General features: G+C 37.5%; 1 protein-coding gene across 4 annotated transcripts in view; it reads right to left on the reverse strand.

Annotated features, from left to right (window-relative positions):
• Positions 1-6,487: 6,487 nt before the first annotated feature.
• Herc4 (HECT and RLD domain containing E3 ubiquitin ligase 4) overlaps positions 6,488-23,247 on the reverse strand; it is a 362,042-nt gene continuing 345,282 nt past the window's right edge. For all 4 annotated transcript variants that reach the window (XM_067152418.2, XM_067152419.2, XM_067152417.2 and 1 more), the window contains exons 21-22: positions 18,155-18,345; positions 6,488-7,368 (exon numbers count right to left, since the gene is read on the reverse strand). In XM_067152418.2, the coding sequence (XP_067008519.1) occupies positions 7,216-7,368; positions 18,155-18,345 (344 nt within the window). In that variant the 3' untranslated portion in view covers positions 6,488-7,215. The remainder of the gene's footprint in view (positions 7,369-18,154; positions 18,346-23,247) is intronic.

The following is a 23,247-nucleotide window of genomic DNA, read 5'->3' on the forward strand; positions in this document are numbered from 1 at the left end:
TTTCATGGAAACTAAAGTAGGGAAAAAGACTATAGCGGCACAAACTTTGAAGAGATGTCTGCTTTACTGGGCCTTCTGTATATGACTATTATAAAGAGGGCAAAGCATATAAATACATAGCAGCTACAGCATGATGATAGAATATCGCCTGAGTGTTTTCGAGCTACAATATTGATGATGAGATTCTATCTACTATTTTGTGCTCTGAGGTTCAACAACATAAATGACAGAAACTTATGTGAGGCAATTGACAATCTGGCAGCTGTTAGGAAACTATCTGAGGACTTTGTTTCATGCTGTAAGTCTAATTATCAAATTGGGGAATACTTAACAGAAAATGAGATACTGGGAGCTTTCTAGGGTTGCTGTGAATTCAGAGTATAAATATTGCCTGCAAACCTGCTAAGTATTGCAAAAAATAAGATTAGTAGTTTTAGTAGTGCTACGTAGTGATAGTCTGAGACAGGGTCCCGAGATTTCTCGAGACTAGCGCAGGCACAGTTTCTCACGATAAATTTTGAGAGATCTCTAGAGTGTTGTCCCCGCACTACGTGGCAAACAGCATGTCGCAGGCCTACAGGTAAGGTAGACGGAGCTGAATGTTGTTTGTACCGAGTATGTGAATAGCCAACCATGGGTCTTCATTCCGTAAATGTGTGTCAACAAGCGACTAGGGCAATCATTTCTTTCATTTCTATCAAGATCTATTTTGACGCAGTGTAACATAATTACAGTAAAGGATACGCATTCTGGCACTGTATGTAGAGGTAAGTATATGAATGAGTAAGCGAAGTACAGAAACTGACGCCTACTGTAGGTACATCTACCTGGATACTAGAGGCGTGCATTATTCAAAATCTAGACGGGCGAGATGCCCCTTGCTGCATACGCAACCACCATTACATACGAATGGAACGTGTAATCTAAAATGCCTGAGTTTGCTCCAATTCTTTTGATAGATAGGTGTACATTATCAGACCTCACATTCAATACCATATGACCACTGCTTGTGTTTAGCAATATTTTGATGACAAAGGAAATAATTCTTTACAATGTTATAGAGTATTTGCGTCATAATTATGTACTTTGGACAGTGCAATGTGCAACGTAAGTCGTGGATGTAGGTTATTTTGAAGAGATGCCACATAGCACAACCCGTTTCGTTGTTTATTCAAAAGAAGTAAAATACGTCAGCAGAAATAATATGGCTGAAGGGAAATCATCACAGAGAACACCTCCGGCCTGGCCTCCATCATTAGAAGCTATCCTGTTGACTACAATTGCGAGGTATCCAGGTAGGAGTACATCCTATCTATAGTTATTTACAAATTATGCAGGGTTATTCAACTAAGAGGTCCACCTCAAGTAACTCGTGAACCGTTTAAGATACCGACATTGTGTTTTTACTTTTGTTAATGGTATTAAGGGGTTCATAGTTGAACATGAAGGCTTTTGACAAAATTCATCAGTACACAAGTTTCTATACGAGAATGTTATTTCACACAATAACCGTTGATATACTATCAAGCTTACACCCGTAGTTACTGGAACGTGCACATATCGCAGCGCAGGAGACTCGGGCTCCAGATTCTTGCGGGTCTTGACAGTCTGGTGCACCCAGATTGAATACAAGATGAATTGTCACAGCAGACAATTGTTTTATTTCTGTGGCACTATATGAAGATTTGTGGCAGCAAAGAACCACTCTTGCTGGCATGTTTCATAAAAATAAGCAAGAGATCCCCCCAGTAGCTCTGAATATCAAAATTAGGCCTCCCTAGATTATGAGACAGAAGAGACAAAGCTGGGAAATGTGACCTATAACCTGAAGGGGAGTGGATGTGGTTGATGAACTGAAAGGGGAGTACCGTGTATCTTCAATTAGCTGCAGAAGGCCTCGAACTATATTCTTTTTCCTTCTAAACATTGGAGTCATAAACAGCCAGTTGATCTTCAGAAAGAATACAAATGAGATGATGGCAAAGCTCATATTTCTGAAAACTCTACCTCTTGCTCTGATGAAACTATTACTAGTAATTCGGTCAAGCATTCCTACTTCGACCAACAAACTATTCATTTCTTTTCATCGTACCTTAAAAATCACAAGCACTGGCTTATAACCCTCGATAAAAGCTTTCACTGGCTAACCAGAAAGGCAGGCACCCCATAAGGTAGTATTTAAGGCCCTTTACTCTTTATTTTGTACATAAACGACATTTCATCCCATTTAAAGAATTGTAGCTACCATCTCTAAGTGGACGACTTACAAATATATTATCACCGTAAGACCTCTGATTTACCTCAAACTATAAGAGACATCAACGCCGAGCTTCAGCAACTTAATACTTACTCCTTAGAAAACTCTCTCCTCCTTAACCCCTCCAAGACTCAAGCAATCATTATAGGCTCTCAAAAATTGTTCACTACACTAAGAGATAAAACTATTCATCCAGTTATACTGAATGGCAGAGTAAGTCCATTCAGCCAAACTGTGAGAAATCTTGGGAGTGATAATGGACCAAACTTTAAATTGGTCTGAACATATTAAATGTGGTTGTTAAAAGATATTTTTGATGCTTCATTCTCTTAAAACAGCAATATTTTGCCATGTAATGTGAGAGTAAAACTCATACAATTACTAGTGCTTCCCATCCTTGATTACAGTGACATTATTCTTGTAGACGTAACAAAGGATCAGACTTTGAAACTTCAGCGAGTGTAATTGTTGCCTTCGATTTACTTACAGTCTAAGCTATGATACACATGTCACCCCATATTATCATGCAATTTCATTGCTGAAACATGATAAATGACGAACGTATCACGTACTCATATAATGACTGCTCATTTCAGGCAGACCACTGTACATTTCACTCTAACTTAAGTACTTGTCCTCCTTTCACAGCAGTAATTCCTGCTGTTACCTTCCCCTTCTATTCCTGTTCACCAATCTTCTATGTATCACCATTCTTTTGTTGCGATGGGTTCCAGACTTGGAATTCCCTGCCTATCAATGTCAGAGATACAACTTCATTACCTAAATTTAAGACTGCTTGCCAAGACCACCTGCTGAATACAGCTGACTAATCTGTATGACACGATGAGCACCTGGTTGTGAGTTAGAAAAGTGTAATGTATTATTGTGTACTTTATTTACTACATATTATTATGTACCAGTACTCCACACTATGCTCCCATTGATGTATTACTACAGTGGTTAAGTATAAGAGAGGGCAAAGAGCCCTAAATCTGCCACCTACAAAGAATAATTAAGAATAAATAATAATAATAATTTTGTGTGGCTATTTCTAGCCGGGTGCAGCGCTTGTAAGGCAGACCCTCTGATGAGGGTGGACAGCATCTGCCATGTGTAGGTAACTGCGTGTTATTGTGGTGGAGGATAGTGTTATGTGTGGTGCGTGAGTTGCAGGGATGTTGGGGACAATACAAGCACCCAGTCCCTGAGCTAAGGGAATTAACCTTTTTAAGGTTAAAATCTCTGACCCACGTGGCAATTGAACCCAGGACCCTCTGGACCAAAGGCCAGCACACTAACCATTTAGCCATAGAGCCGGACAAACAATAAATAAATAAATAAATAAATAAATAAATAAATAAATAAATAAATAAATAAATAAATAAATAAATAAATAAATAAATAAATAAATTGCAACTAGACATCTGCAGGACAACAGTCAAAATAATGGGATTCAACTGCCAAAACCAGACGTGATCAGGTGATTGTAAGGATGTGTGAACTGTAAAAAGTGGAAACTGCACGATACCAATCTGCAATGAGCACACTAAAAACATATGCACTGTCTGCAGTAAAAATCAATGATGTACGCATTAAAGTACAAATTTTCTGTAATACAAAGAAATTCCGGATTTTTTAAGTTGTGTGTTAAATTATTCAAATAACATGTAATTGCAAAGACATGTAATTGCAAATGCTGATTTCTTAAAGCTTATTACCTTCTGGACAGATGCCAGTAAGAAATATGAACAGCTCAGTGAGAAGGAACTCTACAGTAATGTATCTTGCCATTTACTGCTATTGAACTAGTGGAGAGAGCTCTTTCTTCTTATACATTTACAAGAAAAAGAAGCTTCATGAAGTCCAGATTTAAGACTATTTTGCATCTTTTGAGCCTGATTTTCTAAGTGCATCAAAGCAAGCTTAATGATCTCATTAACAATGTTTTCACTAACTAGTGATCTGTGCAGCAATTATTACCGACTTTTCAGACAACACAAACAAATATTATTATTATTTTTTTTTTGCTAGGGGCTTTACGTCGCACCGACACAGATAGGTCTTATGGCGACGATGGGATAGGAAAGGCCTAGGAGTTGGAAGGAAGCGGCCGTGGCCTTAATTAAGGTACAGCCCCAGCATTTGCCTGGTGTGAAAATGGGAAACCACGGAAAACCATCTTCAGGGCTGCCGATAGTGGGATTCGAACCTACTATCTCCCGGATGCAAGCTCACAGTCGCGCGCCTCTACGCGCACGGCCAACTCGCCCGGTATAAATATTATTAAATGAAGAGTTTGTTAAATACTTGATCACCAGTATTTAATATGAAGCTTTACTAACTTCTGTATTACAAATGGGGTGTTGTAAATTAAATCTGTGCTATGTACTTTTAGGACTCATTACTTTTATTTTTACATTAAGATAGGAACTGAACAAAAATATCAGTGTTTAAAAACAAGAGCTAAAATTTATAGAAATTGGTTTTAAAAAGTGTGAAAAGGAACATAAGTGATCATTAATCATTTTTGGTATTATTATTATTATTATTTTTATTATAGGAGCATAGTTTACCACAGTTTACTACAGGGTTAAAAAGAAAACCTAACTTACAGAATATACAATCTATGATAAATGGAACAACATTCCAAGCTAGACGACATTAGGAGTTTGGTACAAATGAATTAAATATCGACTGAGAAAAACCTCTCACATATCACTTCGATTTTGAACGAAGGTACTATGTATTCAACACCCAAAAGGAACTGAGAACATATTTGTTCTACTTATACCTACTTTGTTGAAAATACTTGCATTATCTCTTTCATCACCAGGAAGAATATATATATTTACAAAGAAGCTAAATAAATGTCTTTATTAACAGAGTTCATAGTACGTTAAGTGATTTCGAAAAATTGTAAGAGAAAGAGGCATTCACACTAATACACATATTGCCTCAGATTGTACTGTTGTAAGTAATGTGCGTTCAGCAAGTTGTTCTAAATTGGAAAATGGAAAAGGTATCCCTTTCAGACCGTGTACGCACAATTGTGCGGGTTCGTATTTTATTTATGTCTGAGCTTATTTGACGTTTTCTTGGCGCTAGACCGGACTGCAGTGCTTGTGCGGGACACGTAGCATGTACTTCAGCTGTTTTTATTTAGTACTTGACCACCAGGGGGAAGGAAGAAGAGTTTAAAAATACAGTTCATTAGCAATATGGCGGGAAGCCACAGACTCTCCCCCTACACTGTCCCCCCCCCCCCCCCCATATAGTGAAAATCATCTGGTGAGGAAAGTAGAAATTAATGCGCAAGTTACATAGGCAGCATCAACTCTGCATTTAGCATCCAAGGGCATTGTCGTCATAATCACCATCATCATCAGCAGCAGCACACTGGAGGCAAAGCTGTAGGTGGCAATACATTCCCTCACAGTACAAGCATGTGTTCTACTGGGGAAAACCCCTGCACATATCATACTCTAGACTACATTCCGATGTTCTCATGTAACTGATTTGTTACCAAAAAAGTAGTAGCAAACTGAATGATCAAAAACTACTTATTCTTTAATATAGCAATACACTCTTTTCCAAATGAATACAATGTATTCTTCTAACAATAAGGAAGGAAAGAAATGGAAAGCCATAAACGTGAGAACAGTCAATAATATACACAAAGAAGAAGGAATATATACATGGCTCTCAATTCTTGGTACAACTATTATCAGTGGCAGAGAGAAGTTAGTAACAAGGATTGTACGAAGATTAAACCACTCTCGACCATACAGCATTTCTTACTTTTCTTTGAAATTGATAAGGTTCTTAACAGGCATTGTTTTCTCATCTTTTATTTAATTAGCATTATGTTGTTCATAGTTAGCTTTATTACCTAAGGGTTCAAACAGAATCTTGCAATATGCAATATTCTACACTATCAATAAACAGTTATTTCTTTAATACAATTTGTCTGGATGCTGAAAAACAGAGTTTTAAGTCTGAATGTTTCACAAAAGATGTTAAAACAAATTTTCTGATATTATTAAAAAACCCTTAAAAATTAGGATATGATGTGGTTAATGTGACAATGCAGATGAATTATAAATTTTCCACTGAGTTAGTAGGAATAAACATAAAGGAAAAATCTCTCATCCAAACACAATAGAAGGCAAAGGAGGCAAGATTTTAATAATAAATTAAGTGAAACAGACAATGTAGTATAAAGACACATAATTCAAAATAAAATACAGTTTTCTTTATTTCTCTGTTTTAAAAAAGAAATACCAAAAATGTACTAGCTGACCGGAATCAAAGGACTGACTGCCTTTATTATAAAACATATTAAGATGACAGTAAATAAGTAGATACAATAGGTAACAATACATTTAAACTTTAAATAACATAAAGTTCTTCAAAACTTCCATCCATCACTATAACTTCTATAAAAAAAATATGTATTTCTATCAGCAATACAGCACTAACCTATCACAAGACAATGTTAGGTACATATAGACACAGTATGTACATGATTGAGGCATCGATTTTTAAAAAATAAGCCAAAATACGTACGTCTGTTAGACAGTGACATGTGAGCGACTCAGATAAAAACACTCTAAAATATTTACAGGAATACTAACAACTGCTTCCATTCTGAAAATTTTCACAGGCAAGGACTGTTCATGGAAGCTTTCACAAAGCAAGTGTAAGGTAAACATCATGCAAGATTTTCTTTCCCTCTGCAGGAATTCCTTCTTTTCAAGCAAAGTAAGATCGTTGCTGTTATTGTTGTTGTGGTGTGAAGAGTGAGGCACTTTTTATTGAAAACATTAAATAAATGGTGTAATCTGACTGGGCTCTTGAAAATTGTGGTTTGAAACCACACAAACACACATACAAATGAGAACATTACCTACCCATTATATAACCTCTTCTGACCTTACATCAACAATTCAAAGTATGTTTCAAACCAACGAGAAACCATGAGTTTGTTGAATAGCTTGAAGCAGTTTATAGCGCAGTTTCTCTTTTGTTCCATACCGTGGTAGATCTAGCAGATTAAAGCAGGTATGGGCCACGGGGAGGTATTTGTCATCTGTTGTTGGTTGGATGAATATCTGAAAAGGTAAATATAGATAGATGGATACAAAGAAATCTTTACATAATGTAAAATACTGGTACAATAGAAACCAGTTAAAGGTCATTAACACGTTCGCGGCCGATGACTCCACTTTCACTCAGTGCCGATGACAACGCACGTGCGTCACACTCCGCGCCAAATATTAAAGCTCGTATTTCCGCTAATATCTATGTAAACAGACTTCTTATCTGAGCATTATTAAGGTGTTACAGTGGAACCTTGATTATCTGTTCCCGGAAACTACGTTTTCCCGGAATATGCATTCAAATTGCGTGGTCCCGCGAGCATCGTAATTGAATCCTGAATTATCCGTTCCTCGAAGAAACGATTTCCCGGATCAACCGTCCAGAAATTCCATTCCCATCAAAGCTAAATCCTCGATCAATAGTTTTTAAATAAACTTTATCTAACGAAAGGACGCCTATGGCATACTTACGGATCTTGGCTTTAATGCCTCGTCACTGCGATAACTAGGCAAGTACTGTACTGGAAAAGCGATCGGCGGTGAACTTGCATAAGGGACCAGCGTAGCATCGCATTCAGGCGTTATTGTTTACAGAATCTTGGAAATCATAAAGCAGAAAGTGGCCACAACAATTATAAGGTGACACGGCGCATTTCGACAGCTCTGCTTGAAGACGGAACAACTTTCATCAAATGTTTGCACTTATAAAACGTCCACATTATGTCCAGGGTTAGATGTTTATTTTTTTACTTTTTTTTTCGATCGTACTGCCGAACAGGTTTTCGGCACTTTCCTCAGGGCACTGTAGAGTAACTGGGCTTTCAGGCAGGAATCGAAACTGCTCATTCTTAACACAAATTTAGTATTTTTATATTATCGTACATAATTATGTTAGCGAGACCAGAGCAGATGTTGCACCTTACATTAAAAAAGAAAGCCATGGGAGGTTTTGGGATTGCCTATTACTGTTTTGGTCCTAATGTAAGACTAGGAGTTTTACGTTTTTGTGTTAAAATGCCAAATACCACAGTCGTTTTATTTGCGCACATTACATTTAAATGGTTTGTAGCATTTCCAACTCATACTGACATGTGCAGCGAGCGCGCTTTCCAGATGACCTCGTCACGAATAACTGTAATTTCTGAAGTTTTGATGATTTTTTTTCTCTTCCCAATTTGATTGGATTAGTGACGGGCAGAATTGAATATAATGCATTCGAGAACTCTTGAGAATCGATACTTACATTCGAAACCATGGTTTCGAGTTTCAACATAACCTTTAAAAGTCGATGCAGGCCTAATTTACGCAGTACAAGATTTCCAGAAACTGACTCCAAACAGTATACCGGAGACCAAATTACAAAGAAAGATTAAGAAAAGAAGGGATTTCGCCATCACGTTGGGCACTTTTGTATCTAATGTGCTTTATTTTATTAGATGAGAATTAAAAACTACTTGTGGTCGATTTGGCTTGGCGTAATTAGATTTTTCGAAGAGTTTGGTTAAACAAAGTTGAAAGTTGCTGAACTGAAAGAAGTTTACACGGGAAACTAACAAAGATTCCCCTGTAAAATTAAATATAAAGTATCGAGATTTTGAGCTCACGTACCGGTAATTAATGCGGTTTCGCGGTCTAACATGCCTGCCTCTCATCCAGAGGGCCCACGTTTGATTCCGACCAGGTCAGGGAATTTTACCTGGATGTAAGGGCTGGTTCCAGGCCCACTCAGCCTACGTGATTACCTTTAATTGAGGAGCTATCTACGGGTGAGATGGCAACCCCGATCTAGAGAGCCAGGAATAACGGCCGAGAGGATTCGTCACATTGACCATGCGTCACCTCGTGATCTGCAGGCCTTCGGGCTGAGCAGTGGTCGCTTGTCGGGCAAAGACCCATTGAGGCTGTAGATTGGTTTGGTTTAAGAGTTTTTGTAAGATTATAATTATATATATTTCATTTTTGTGATGTTTAGCCAAATGGTTGGTGGTTTTCATTCATTCCCGGATTTTCCGTTTTCCCGTGTTGTACGTTTTACTTTCATGGTCCCTTGAAAAACGGAGAATCGAGGTTCAACTGTATTAAACATGTGCCATCCGGGCATCAGATCAATTGTTAGTTACAATCTCTGTAGCCATTACAAGTCGGCATGCATTTCTGTGATGTCAAGAGAGAACAATGAAGTTTCAGAACCTTTTCACTGGAAGAAACCCTGTCTTAGCAGGATAAACAGGCGATTTGCAATTAATGATGATAGTCTGGAAGCTCTCCTGAACGCTAGTGACAGTGACAGCATTGATAGTGACGACAGTGATGACAGTGTGAAAAGTGACTGTAGCCACCCGAGTGAGAATTTTAATCACGGATGTGTGTGTCGAGTGTCTATCCCGATTCTCACATTACAGAAGATGAGGAATACGTAAGTAATATATGATCTCAAAATCTCCCGCCAAATAACATGGGCAATATTTCATGGGTCATTTCTTGGAGTCAGATTCGTCCTCAATGAAACAAATTGGTCGGCTGGGAATGAAGGTTCCACTGCCAAGTGACGCGAAACCTATTGATTATTTTCGCTTGCTTGCAGATGACAACTTGCTGAAAAACATTGTCACTGAATGTAAAGCATTCGCAGAAGAGTTATTTTTGCGAGGAAATGTCACTGAAAAGTAGCACACTGCACTGACTAGTTACATTGTACAGCTTATGGAGTAATGTAAGTATACATTGTTCACACAGCAATAATAAGATTCTACTGCACAATATTTTTGTGTGAAATGTTCAAAAACGTATTTTTCTGTTGTAATGAAGTTCTACAATCGAACAAAACATTATTTTCTTCATTCCACTTCATTACCAGTCATGATGCACATGCTGCGTCAAACGGCACCAAAGGCAAAATGCTCATCGGTAGTGCCGCTGACGCAGCGTGTGCATCATGGCTCGTAGGCACATAAATAATATTGAAATAATTAAAATAATAATCTAAAATGCATAAGGACACAGAAATGAACTCCTTTAAACAAAAAAAGCATTACGGTACCAAGGTAATGGTTGCCGATATCCGAGCGGCCGCGAACGTGTTAAGGGAATGAGTATATATTCCCACAGTGAGGAGCAAATGTGTAGCGATCAGGCTGCATTAAGGTAAGTTTAGAAACTTTTTCACAGTTATTTAGGTGGTAGAGGCAGAATTTCCAACATCTGGATTACTTTTTCAATAGACAGATATTATGATCGAGAAAATGTTCTCACCCAATGAAACATGTCAGTCTATCATTAATATACTGTTTTTTTGTTCAGGTACGTACTAGTCTATATATATATATATATATAAAATAAGAGTTTTGTCTGTACATTGCTCAGAATTTAAAAAGGATGGTATTTCTTTATCGGTTATGTCCATAGTAGCAAGGAAATGCACTTTTTAATTTTCCGTAATTTCTGTCTGTCTATCTGTAATGCTAAAAAGAGAAAGATGTTCCACCTATTCAATACAATAACACTGTTGCACGAATCAATGTAGTAACATATTTAATTTGTTATGGGACCAGTTTTGACATATGTCCATGTCATCATCAGCCTACACAAAAATGGCAAGAAGTCAACACAATTGTAACACTTATGACACTTTTCTTGAATTAAAAATAGAAGTTCATGTAGAGGTTCTTGAGCACTCTTGCTGATCTTGAGGTTAAAAAATGATGCAGTAGTACTAAAACAAAAACAAAATCATATCATTTGTTACCTAGCAACAAATTTTATTCCTTGAATAACAACAATTGTGAGGTATCAGTGTCACTCCTCTGTAATTTTCACATTGCTTCCTGTCTCCTTTCTTGAAAATTGATATAATGACCCCTTTCGTCCGCTCTTTTGGAACAGACTTTTCTCTCCATAGCACTCTGAAGAGTCTATACAACCACTGTAGGCCAACTGCTCCAGCTTCTATTATCATTTCTATGGTGACCTCGTCAATTGCAGCTGCCTTGCCTCATTTAATCCTTTTAGTGGCTCACTCAATCTCTGAAATGGACACCTCATTTTCCTTATCCTCAATCTGCACTAAATTTGGTTCTTCAATTTCTCCTTGTACCAAGGTATTTTGCACATTGTAATACTGTTCAAAATATTTTCCCCACCTCTGCAATATATCCTACTTCTGTGCCATCACGTCCTCCTGTTCATTTTTAATGCAGTTAGCCCCTTCACCTGGGTTTTTCTTCTTTTTTACCCACTGGAATAAGATCTTTTTGTTTCCAGTTATATCTTCTTGCAGAGATTCAGTGAATTTTTGCCAGCTTTTTTCTCTTCTTGAACCACCTTGGAGCACTCCTTCTTGCAGTGCCTGTATTCTGTTTTGCATTCTATTGTTCTATTTCTCAGCCATTTTTTCCAAGCTAGTTTCTTCCGTTTAACTATTCTTTTATCCTGTCATTCCATCAGGGTGTTTCTTGATCTTTTTTCCTTCCTGATACTCTTCCACAGGTCTTTTCTGCACACTCCACCATGACTGTTTTAAAGTACACCCATTTTTCTTCGACCCTTCTGATGTCTTCCTTTGGTATACAGTACTTGTTTTAATGTGTGTCTGGAACTCTTCAGTTATTTCCTTCTGCAATTTCCACACCCTTAGCTTTCTCTGCCTAATATCAGTCACCTTTTGTATCTTTCTCATCTTTAGCTATCATAACTCTGTGATCTCCTTCAAAAGATTCACTTGGAAGGGCTGTTACAATGACCGACATTTTACTGTTATTCCCTATGGGAATCAACATCTATATTTTCCTGTTAACTTCCTCAAACAAAATGTAATCCATCTGAGTTTTGATTTTGTTATCCCAGCTATATCTTGTTATCTTCTGATTGTTTTTCTTTTGAAACCATGTGTTACCAATGATCAGCTCATTTCTTCTACGAAAGTCTACCATAATATCTCCAGCCTTGTTTCTCTTCCCATATCCAAATGGTCCTATAATCTCTTCATCTCCTTTTCTTTTCTGACCTACTTGGGCATTCACTTCTTCTATGATCACAACTTGTTTGACCTGTACACGGTCTTAAAGATATTCAAAGTATTCCTCTAGATCCTTATCTGTATTTCCTGTTGTGGAGCCTACCCTTGAATTATATCTGTAACACCAATTTCAAATCTCAATCTGACCTTAATCAACCTGTCATTTATGTCTTATACCAATTCTAGGTATTCCTTTAGGTCTTTTCTAATTATGAGACCTACACCATTTTTGGCTTCTCTTCCTCCACTATAGTATAAGGTGTATCCTTTGTTTAGTTTCCTCTCACCTTTTCCTTTCCATTTGGTCTCACCGATTCCCAGCAATGCTCCATCTTTGTCAACCATAAAATCTACATTTTCTTCCACTTTCCCTATTAGTGTCACTACATTGATGGTCACTATCTTGATGTATCTGGTTGCTGGTAGCCCATTTCTCACATTTCTCCCAGCATCACAAGAACTGCACATTGCTTGTAGGGAACGCCCTAGCATTTTTTGAGGCTTCAGTACACTTATCATATAGGCTTTTATTATGTCCCAAAGACATTTTAGAGCCACTCCTAGCATGGAGAACAGACACCTTTTGTAGCCTCTCCTCTGGAGTACAGACACTACAGTTGATATGGGGCTTCAGTGGAATTTTCTCCACTGAGGGCCCACTTCTCCTGGGAGAATACACAAGCTAAATCAACAGTTACTATATACGCTATCGAAACTAAAAGGTGAAAAATTGTGTTTTATACTGCAAATGGCTTTTATTTCTATATACTCTAACCACATAAGACAGCAATGAAACAAAAGCATTAATTATCATGATCAAACAATGTAAAGTATTGATAGTAAGCAGCAGCATATGCTCAAGAGATGCTTTATGGCACTCTTGCAGGGGTGCCAACCTTTGAAGTGAGTTTTCAGTAATTCCCCCTTCACCCCGGCAATTTTCGAGTCAAATCCACAGTATCACCTACCTTCCCTATAATGACATCGCTTTTGCCCTTCCCAACAGCAATCTATTCTGAAGTATTTCATATTACACAGCAAAATTTGCACAATAAAGGTCAGTTCTGTCATAAAATATTCTTTGTAGCTTGTTTCGCACCCAGTAGCTGCTTTTCAGTGTGTATTTCCTTGAAGCATCCTTCCCCCTGTGATGGAATTTTCCAGTGTAGATGTGCTCAATGTAGACCTGAATTCCCTCCGATTTTTCCTATCAACACTGAAAACCCTTTCTGTGGGAGAGTTACTGTCAGATACACTTAATACTGTAAATAAAATGTTACCTAAGGTTTTATAAAGGAGAAGAGCTCTTTCAATCGCAATGAATTTTCAATGCTCACAGGTAGCAAACGGAAGTGACGACTGAAGTATCGTTGCCAACTCACAAGCGCTGAAAAGAGGAGGGTTCAGCAGTAATGCTCAAAAGGATTCATTTTCGCCCCTTTCCTTTTTCTCCCCCTAGAAATTTGTTTTTGTGATATTGTTGCTCTTTCATAATAATATCTCCTTTGACCGTAATGCCATAATCGTTAGGTGAAATCCATAATAATTATGCATAATCCATAATAGTTGGCACCTCTGCTCTTGTACAGTATTGGATTTACAGTTTCAATAGTATAGGTAGAGACAGCCAAAATGATCCACCTGTTCTGTTTCATATTTCCTACCTGGCATTCAATCCCCTTAGGTTTCTTCATTACTGAAATTACTTTAGTCTTGCAAATGCTAATTTTCATATCATACTCGCTGAAGCTCTCTTCATGCTCCAGGCTTACAGCACAGTCTACCATTAAGACCAAGTTACTGGCATAGACCAAACTGCTTACTACATTTCTACTCAACTGAATGCCTCCCTGTCGTTTTGTACCTTTTTGTAAATTATCTACATAAAATATGAACAATAACAGTGAAAGATTATAGCACAGTCTAATATACACAGTCGCGAAGCTTGGCCCATTTTTTTCATCCATGCGACTCCAGCGCTCCACGTGGCAAGCAAGCTTCTGGTCTACTGAGATGTGTAAGTTGTGTATAATTTGCAAGGTTAGTGTGGGGTAGTTCCATTACAAGTGATTCATTTTCTGTTAAATTAAGATGGTGTTCACGAAAGGAGATGTGTGTAGTGCAGTTAACTGCTCCAATAATAAGAAGAAGACACCAGAGCTATCATTTTTTAGGTTTCCTAAAGATGCTGAAAGGTAAGGCAAGGCAAGGCAAGGCTTATTGGCTGCGGTTTACATTTTCGTATAATAGACCAATATTGTGAAGATGTATAAATAGAAGTTCAAATAAGTAGGCTTTTGGTTTTTCAGTTATCCAGAAGTATAACTCAGATGTGGAAACCCACCCAATTATGTAATTAAATAACGTTTTAACTCAATCTTTTCCTCTAACACGTAGCGAAATTTTAATTTTCAGGTGTAGAAAATGGCTTGTAAATAGTAGGAGAGCTGATTTAATGAAGAAAGATGTGAATTATTTGTACAATAACATAAAGTTGTGCTCGAATCATTTTGAAGACAGCCAGTTTATGTCAGTCGAGAAGAAGAAATTAGTGTGGAATGCAGTTCCAACTGTATTCGACATTCCAAATAAACCTCCACGGATTTCCTTAAAGCGAACATTATTGATTAGAGATGATGGACCCATGTCAAAGAAGAAGAAATTATCTTGTAGGCAGTCAAGAGGTGTTGAGAGAACAGGAGCTGCTGTTAGGACAGAGACTGCTTCAGACATCGCACCATCTGTATCGAGTAATCCAGTGGAGGTGTCAGCGGCAGAAGAAATACACAAATTGAATGAAATTATTGATAGCCTGAGGAAGAAGTGCAAATATAAGTCAGCTGAAGTGGTTCGTTTGCGGCGGAGGTGTAGGGAGCTAAAGAGGTGTACATGCAGATGCAAATGTCAAGGTAGAAAGCATAAAGTAGCTAGGAAAAGTGTTCTCTCGGACAGAGAAAAACTGAAATGTATAGGTTCTAAATACCTGACGAAGGAGGCACTTAATGTATTGTTACACCAAATTAGGAAACCCCTAAAAAATAAGTGTGGAGTTAGATGGAATCAGGAAATTAAGTTCTTCGCTCTAAACTTGTTATACTGTAGTCCGCAAGGCTACCGATTTCTGTGTCAGCACTTTGATCTCCCCTCAGTACGAACACTGCAGAAGTACATGGAGGGTGTTCGGCTTAAATGTGGATTAAATGAGGGTATTTTTGAACTACTGAAAGAAAAAGTAAAATCTTTTCCAGAACATGAAAGATTAGTGAATATTTCAATGGATGAAATGTCATTAATGTGCAACATGGCATATGATCCTTCTAGTGACAGTATTATAGGGTTTGAAGATTTAGGTGATGAACGTACACCAAAAGTTGCAAATAGTGCATTTGTTACGATGATAAATGGGGTTTTTAGCAAGTTCAGGCAGCCGTTATTATATTGTTTTACTCAGGACGGAATAAGTGCCAAGCATTTGAAAAACTTGTTTTTTACTGTTGTAGATAAACTGAAAGAAATAGGATTGACTGTTAAGACTTGTGTATGTGATCAAGGCCCTAATTTATGGAGTGGAGAAAGTATTTGGGCATTACTGAATCAAAGCCATACATAACAGTTGGTGATAACAATATTTATTTCTTTTATGACACACCTCATTTAATAAAAAGTGTTAGGAGCAATTTATTCAAATATAATGTAGTGTACAGCTTAGAAAGTGGTGAAGTGGAAACTGCATCTTGGCAATATGTCAAAGACTTGTATGAAAGTGACACTAAAAGAAAATATAAACTTGCACCAAAGCTTACAAAAAAATCTGTAGAGCTGCCACCTTTTTCAAAAATGAAAGTTAGTACTGCTTGTCGTGTGTTAAGCCACTCTGTGGCAACAGCTATTGAAACGCTTGTGGCAGGTGGCAGTATGTGTCCAGCAGCCTTGCCTACTGCAGAGTTTTGCCAGAAGTTGAATGATTTATTCGATATTTTTAATTGTTTTAGTCTTAAAGGTCCAGTTAAGTTGAGAAATGCCATCACATGTCATTCTGAGCATTTTGAAGTGCTTCTTGGTCTTAGAGAATTTGTAAAATCGTGGAGATTTGTGGATGCGTACAATAAAGATGTAACAAATAGGATAAAGTGCATAAAGGGGTTGAGAATGAATATTGTTGCATTAGGGGTGTTAAAAAATGAATTGCTGGATAATGATAATAGATACCTATTAATGCGAAAAATAAACCAGGATCGCCTGGAACATTTCTTCTCTATAATAAGGCAGAAAGGAGGGTTTTGCTCCAATCCATCTCCAAAGCAGTTCATTTCTGCATTCAACAGTGCTACATTCAGTCAACTATTTAATAACACTTCAAAAGGGAGTAGCAACTGTGAGGTATTCAGTTGGGACCAATTAATGTTGGACATAAAAAGTGCTCATAAACTTAAATTGTCAACATTATTAAATAGTGTTAATGTTCAGTCAGTTATTGATGTTCCGAATGTCGATCTGTCAAAAGATTTTGGTGAGTTAAATAGCATGAAATATGTGTTCGGTTACTTGTTAAAACAGTTTCTCTCTGTTCACGATTGTAATACATGCAGACAGTTTCTAGAAGATAAGACAGATTCTCTAGATGATAGTGTTAAGATTCAAAAATTATGAACATAATAGTGCTTTTGGTGGCCTGACTATGTGTAACGATGTGTTATATTCGTTTTTAGGAAAGTGTGAACATAGGCTTTCCTGTATGTTTGAGGAGAATGCTCACAAGCTTCTGTGTGGTACACTGTTCATTAACTCCCTAATGGAAATACCTAATTTTCCACAGGAATGTTGTGAAGGTAGTAAGCTGTTGCTATTGAAATTATTTGTGAAACTAAGATTATATTACATCATCAAATTTTGTAATGAAAGTTTTCAGTGCCATAGAAAAAACACGAAGTACCTAAAATTCAGTCATTTAGGTTGCTGAGATCTTAACCAAATTCAGTTCAATAAAAGGTCTTTGAAAATGGCTAACCGTAACAAGGCTTTCCATGCTATAGCAATAAATAGTCTAGTCTATCAGCGTGTTTTGTAAAATTTACTATTAAAATAGTTGTTCAGGTGGCTGCAATCCTTATAATTCACGGGGAGGTACAATCAGCTGTTGGGTAGAGAACAGTACCGGCTTGCTGGCCGCTAGAGCGCTGGTGTCGTTCCGCTTGTCAACAGGATGCCATTTCATCACTAAGGAGCTTCGCGACTGTGTGTATTAGACTGTGATTATAGTCTTGCCTAACTGCTGTAACCAAGAACTCATTCTGACCATCAATTTTCACTGCAACCTGACTGCTTATAGTAACCTACTCATAATTCCTTAGTACAGTTAACATATTTTCCCTTGGTACTCTGTCAAATGATTTCATTAGATCTACAAAATGTAACCCCGTCTATTTGTCTCAATTGAAAATAACGCTGTACTGCAGAAGCTCCAAACAATGTGACTTTGACATATGAGACAACAAAAGACGATACTGTATTCCAATAGTTACAATTATTACTGTATGTTACAAATGCTTAAAATGATTGGCAGGATTTGGTAATGCTTAAAGTAAATACAAAATTTTAATATTCCACCTTCTCAATACGCAATGATTTTTTTAGTATTGAGAAGGTCGAATATTAAAATTTTGTATTTACTTTAAGCATAGTCTCAACTCAATACGAAACCTAACAATGAAGTTTATTACTTTGAAGGATTTGGTAAGGTATTACTTATGCACTGTGGCAAAGTTAAGCTAATTTCTACTCTACCTTGATGGCTTTCATGCCTTGTATTGGGATACGGTCACTTCCTGTAAGGTATAACAGGAACTTCTTCTTCTGTTCTAAAGACAATTCATGGAACACTTCCCAGAAGTAACGGATTACTGGATCATCAGCTGTGTAACCATTTTTGTACTCTGCATTCTGTTCTAGTTCTTCCCAGTCATAGTTCTCGTTTCCTAGAAAAACAAATTAATTAATTCATTGTCACAAGAGAAAAAATATTGTAAGTTTGAACGAGAAAAAATACCAAAGAATTCAAATTTCTAAAAACATAAGATTATTAATAAGTGCAGACAACAGAACACCAGTACAAATACAAGGGAGAAAAAAGCAAGTGGAAACCAATCCTACTATGCCTTGCAAAAAATATTTAAATCTAAATCTCAGCAGGAATCCCAAGATTAATATATATACAACAACACTGACACCTACAGTTATGTATGATTCAGAGTATTGCAAGAAATGAAGATTGCATTTTAAGGTGGGAAAGGGAGATTTTAAGGATGATATCTGGAGCAGTGAGAGATAGAGATGGCTAGAGAACAAATACAGAACTGCAAGAACTGTTTGGGCAACCAAAGATTGTGGCAAAAATCAAGCAGGGGAGAATAAGATGGACTGGACACTAACAAAGAATGCCTGATACTTGGATTATCAAGAGAATATTTAAAGGAAATTTTGATAAGTGAGAAGAGGTAGATCCAGATAAAGGAACACTGACCACAAGGAAGACTGCCTTAAAATATTAGGCATTTAAATGAGCAAGATAGGAACACAGTACAAGAAACAAACTAATAAAAAGAACAGTAAAAAACTAGCCAGGCTGAGTGGCTCAGATGGTTGAGGGGTTGGCCTTCCGACCCCAACTTGGAAGGTTCGATCCTGGCTCAGCCGGGTGGTATCTGAAGGTGCTAAAATGTGTCAGCCTCATGTTGGTAGATTTACTGGCACGTAAAAGAACTCCTGCGGGACTAAATTCCGGCACCTAGACATCTCCGAAAATCGTAAAAGTAGTTAGTGGGATGTAAAGCAAATAACATTATTATTATTATTGTTATTAGTAAAGAAACAATTTCTTCCTTTTCCATAATGATGTTTTGACCAAATTATTAGCCTCAAGCAGATAATGGATTATAACAAAAAAGAAGAAATAGATATATGGTGATAACATTTATAGACTTCAAGAAGGCCTATGATTATATTCTCAGGAAATCTTTACTAAAATTTTTACAATACTCAGGATTACATCGCAAATTAGTAAATATGATAAAATTAACACTTACAGAGACCAAATCAAAAGTAAAGTAAAGTTCAGAGAAAAATTACCAGTCCCATTTGCAATAACTACTGGGTTATGGTAGGGTGATGGCTTATCACCATTACTATTTAATTGTACACTAGAAATGGTAATGCGAGAATGGTTTAGGAAATGCCCTCCAATAGGTAGGAAAAACTAAACAAACTGCCTTGGTTTTGCAGATAACATGGCATTACTAGCCAAAGATTTAGATGCAAAAAAAAAAAAAAAAAATCAGAGCTTCATACCATTGCAAATAAAATTGGCCAGAAAATATCATTTGAGAAAACATAAGTTATTCTCCAAAAACCAACACCATTATAAGAAATACATACACTATGTGATCAAAAGTATCCGGATACCTGGCTGAACATAACGTACAAGTTTGTGGCGCCCTCCATCGGTAATGCTGGAATTCAATGTGGTGTTCGCCCACCCTTAGCCTTGATGACAGCTTCCACTCTCGCAGGCATACGTTCAATCAGGTGCTGGAAGGTTGCTTGGGGAATGGCAGCCCATTCTTCATGGAGTGCTGCACTGAGGAAAGGTAGCGATGTTGGTCGGTGAGGCCTGGCACGAAGTCGGCGTTCCAAAACAACCAAAAGGTGTTCTATAGGATTCAGGTCAAGACTCTGTGCAGGCCAGTCCATTACAGGGATGTTACTGTTGTGTAACCACTCTGCCACAGGCCATGCATTATGAACAGGTGCTTGATCGGGTAGAAAGATGCAATCACCATCCCCGGTGGGAAGCAAGAAGGTGCTTAAAACATCAATGTAGGCCTGTGCTGTGATAGTGCCATGCAAAACGACAAGGGGTGCAAGCCCCCTCCATGAAGAGCACGACCACACCATAACACCACCGCCTCCGAATTTTACTGTTGGCATTACACACGCTGGCAGATGACGTTCACCGGGCATTCGTCATACCCACACCCTGCTATCGGATCGCCACATTGTGTACTGTGATCCGTCACTCCACACAACATTTTTCCACTGTTCAATCTCCTTACACCAAGTCAAGCGACTCGTCGCTTGGCATTGACCTGCGTGATGTGTGGCTTATGGGCAGTCGCTCGACCATGAAATCCAAGTTTTCTCACTTCCCGCCGAATTGTCATAGTACTTGGAGTGGATCCTGATGCAGTTTGGAATTCCTGCCTGCCTATTACACTTGACGACCCTCTTCAACAGTCTGCGGTCTCTGTCAGTCAACAGACAAGGTCGGCCTGTACGCTTTCATGCTGTACATGTTCCTTCATGTTTCCACTTCACTATCACATCAGAAACAGTGGACCTAGGGATGTTTAGGAGTGTGGAAATCTTGCGTACAGACTTCTGACAAGCGACACCCAATCACCTGACTAAGTTCAAAGTCCGTGAGTTCCGCGGAGCACCCCATTCTGCTCTCTGACTATGTCTAATGACTACTGAGGTCGCTGATATGGAGTACCTGGCAGTAGGTGGCAACACAATGCACCTACGATGAAAAACGTATGTTTATGGGGGTGTCCGGATACTTTTGATCACAATAGTGTATTAACGGTACTAAAATTAAAATTGTAACACAATTCAAACATCTAGGCGAGTTAATAAAAAGTAATTTAATGGAAAAACCTTCAGTTCAGATAAGGGCAAACAAGTTATCTAAGGCACAAAAATTAACGTGGGAAACCTTACAAAAAAAAATGCTATCCATTAATGCAAATATCAAACATTACAATACAGCCATGTCGCAGAAACATTATTCCATCTAAATGAACAATCCAAAACTGACAGATTACAAAAAAATCAAAAGACGAATTGGAAGAACTTTTATCAATAAAAGCTATCAAAAAGATGAGCAATGGTGAACTGTAGCTAACAACATTGAATAACAGAAATTAGAACTCATTACTGATACCATGCGCAAGAAAAGACTAGGGTACTTTGGCACATCCTCAGAATGCCAGATTCGCAACTTCTTAAACAGCTAGTGCAGTACAATCTTGCTTCAAAAAATACTACAACTGGATGCAAAGGGATAAAAGAAATTAGGGAAGATTTGAAAGAAATTGCCTTTACACCGGATGACACTACTACTACTACTACTACTACTACTACTACACAGCACTTAAAAATATGACTTTCCACTTTACACTCACAAAGAAGAAAATCCCAACTAGAATATTTTCTAATCCCAACTAGAATATTTTCTACTCAAGAAAGGGCAAAAATATCAACAGGTATGAAGAAGTACTGGGAGGACCGCAAAGCTCTGACAGTTCCTACCAAGAAATAGACAAACCAAATGGTTGATTAAAGCGATCCAATGTGGTCTCCAAAGAATAAGAATAAGAAGGAGAAGAAGAAGAAGGATGTTTTGTGTGGGAATGGAAATCCATAGCAGAAGAAATTTATGTTACTTTAAACTCTCTTTGTTTAATGGGAATTTTTGTGAAGCGTAAAATTCTTTCCTGTTTCTCAAAGAATGCCACATTATCAATTCCAATTTTTGGTTATATTATCTCAATGGACAGATTTGAGGCTATTTGCAGATACGTACTTCTTGATAACATGAAAAATTTATAATATCACCATCCACATAAGCTTTTCAAACTTTCTGCTATTGTAGAGCATATAAAGAAGTTTCATTCTCTTAATTTATTCACAGAAAATAATGCAATAGAAGAGTCCATCACATTATGGAGAAGTACGTTTTTGTTTAAACAGTAATTAAACCCTCAAGTGTGACATTTAACTCGAGACTGCACCTACAACGTGCTTTATTTCTAGCCTACTCCCAATGCTGACTGCAGTATCGTATGAATTTTGTTACAATTTCCTAAAGGGCGGGCAGAAAAATATATAAGAGGCACAATAACACATTGCATAAATTATCAACATATACTAACCTAAAGATAAAAATTTCATGATGTTCCGTATTGAACTGTATCACAATTAAATTGAAATAACAAATAACGTAGTTCAACCTATTCAATACTAGTAAATAAGAAATGTGGTGTTACATTCCTATTTAATTATAAGCAGAAGCGGTACCAGTTTCAACCCCAATCTGGGTCATCATCAGCCAAATAAAATGCAAAAACAATGCATAGGTAAATAAGAAATTAAAGAATGAGTCTTTAACAAAAACAGTTGAAGAAGTAATATAAGATAATGGGGATAGGCACTGCGCGATTTTAAGTCATAAAAACTAGAAGAAGTAGGTCAGTTATTTGTTATTTCAATTTAATTGTGATATACTAACCTAATAGAAATAGACTTTCAACCTATTAGGTTGTGTTATACGTACATAGTACCTGTAGCTTAGATCCTTTCTAACAGAACAAATCTGTAATGATTGTGAAAAACCCGGTAACTGACAATGTACCTTCCACCCATTATTTGCCTTAAGACTGATCACGCCTCTCAGCCACGACCGGATATGCAGTCCATCAGAACAATTGTCGTTGTGTTCATATTCCTATGCTTTTGTGTACAGGAAAATGAACCTTACATGCATTATACTGTAGGAGGGAATCATGCATACATTTCTGCAGCAGGCCTATGCTACAAGGTATGTAAGGTTCATTTTCCTGTGCACATAAGCATACGAAAATGAACACAACAACAATTATTGTTCTGATGGACTGCATATTCGCACGTGGTTCAGAGGCGTGACTAGTCTTAAGGAAAATAACGGTTAGGAAGTGCATTGTCAGTTACCCGGTTTTTACAATCATTACAGAAATATGACCTCGGCCACCATAGCCCAATTGGTAGAGCAACCAATGCAAAAT

The sequence above is a fragment of the Anabrus simplex genome, chromosome 8, assembly GCF_040414725.1.
Source record: "Anabrus simplex isolate iqAnaSimp1 chromosome 8, ASM4041472v1, whole genome shotgun sequence".
Taxonomy (NCBI): Eukaryota; Metazoa; Arthropoda; class Insecta; order Orthoptera; family Tettigoniidae; genus Anabrus; species Anabrus simplex.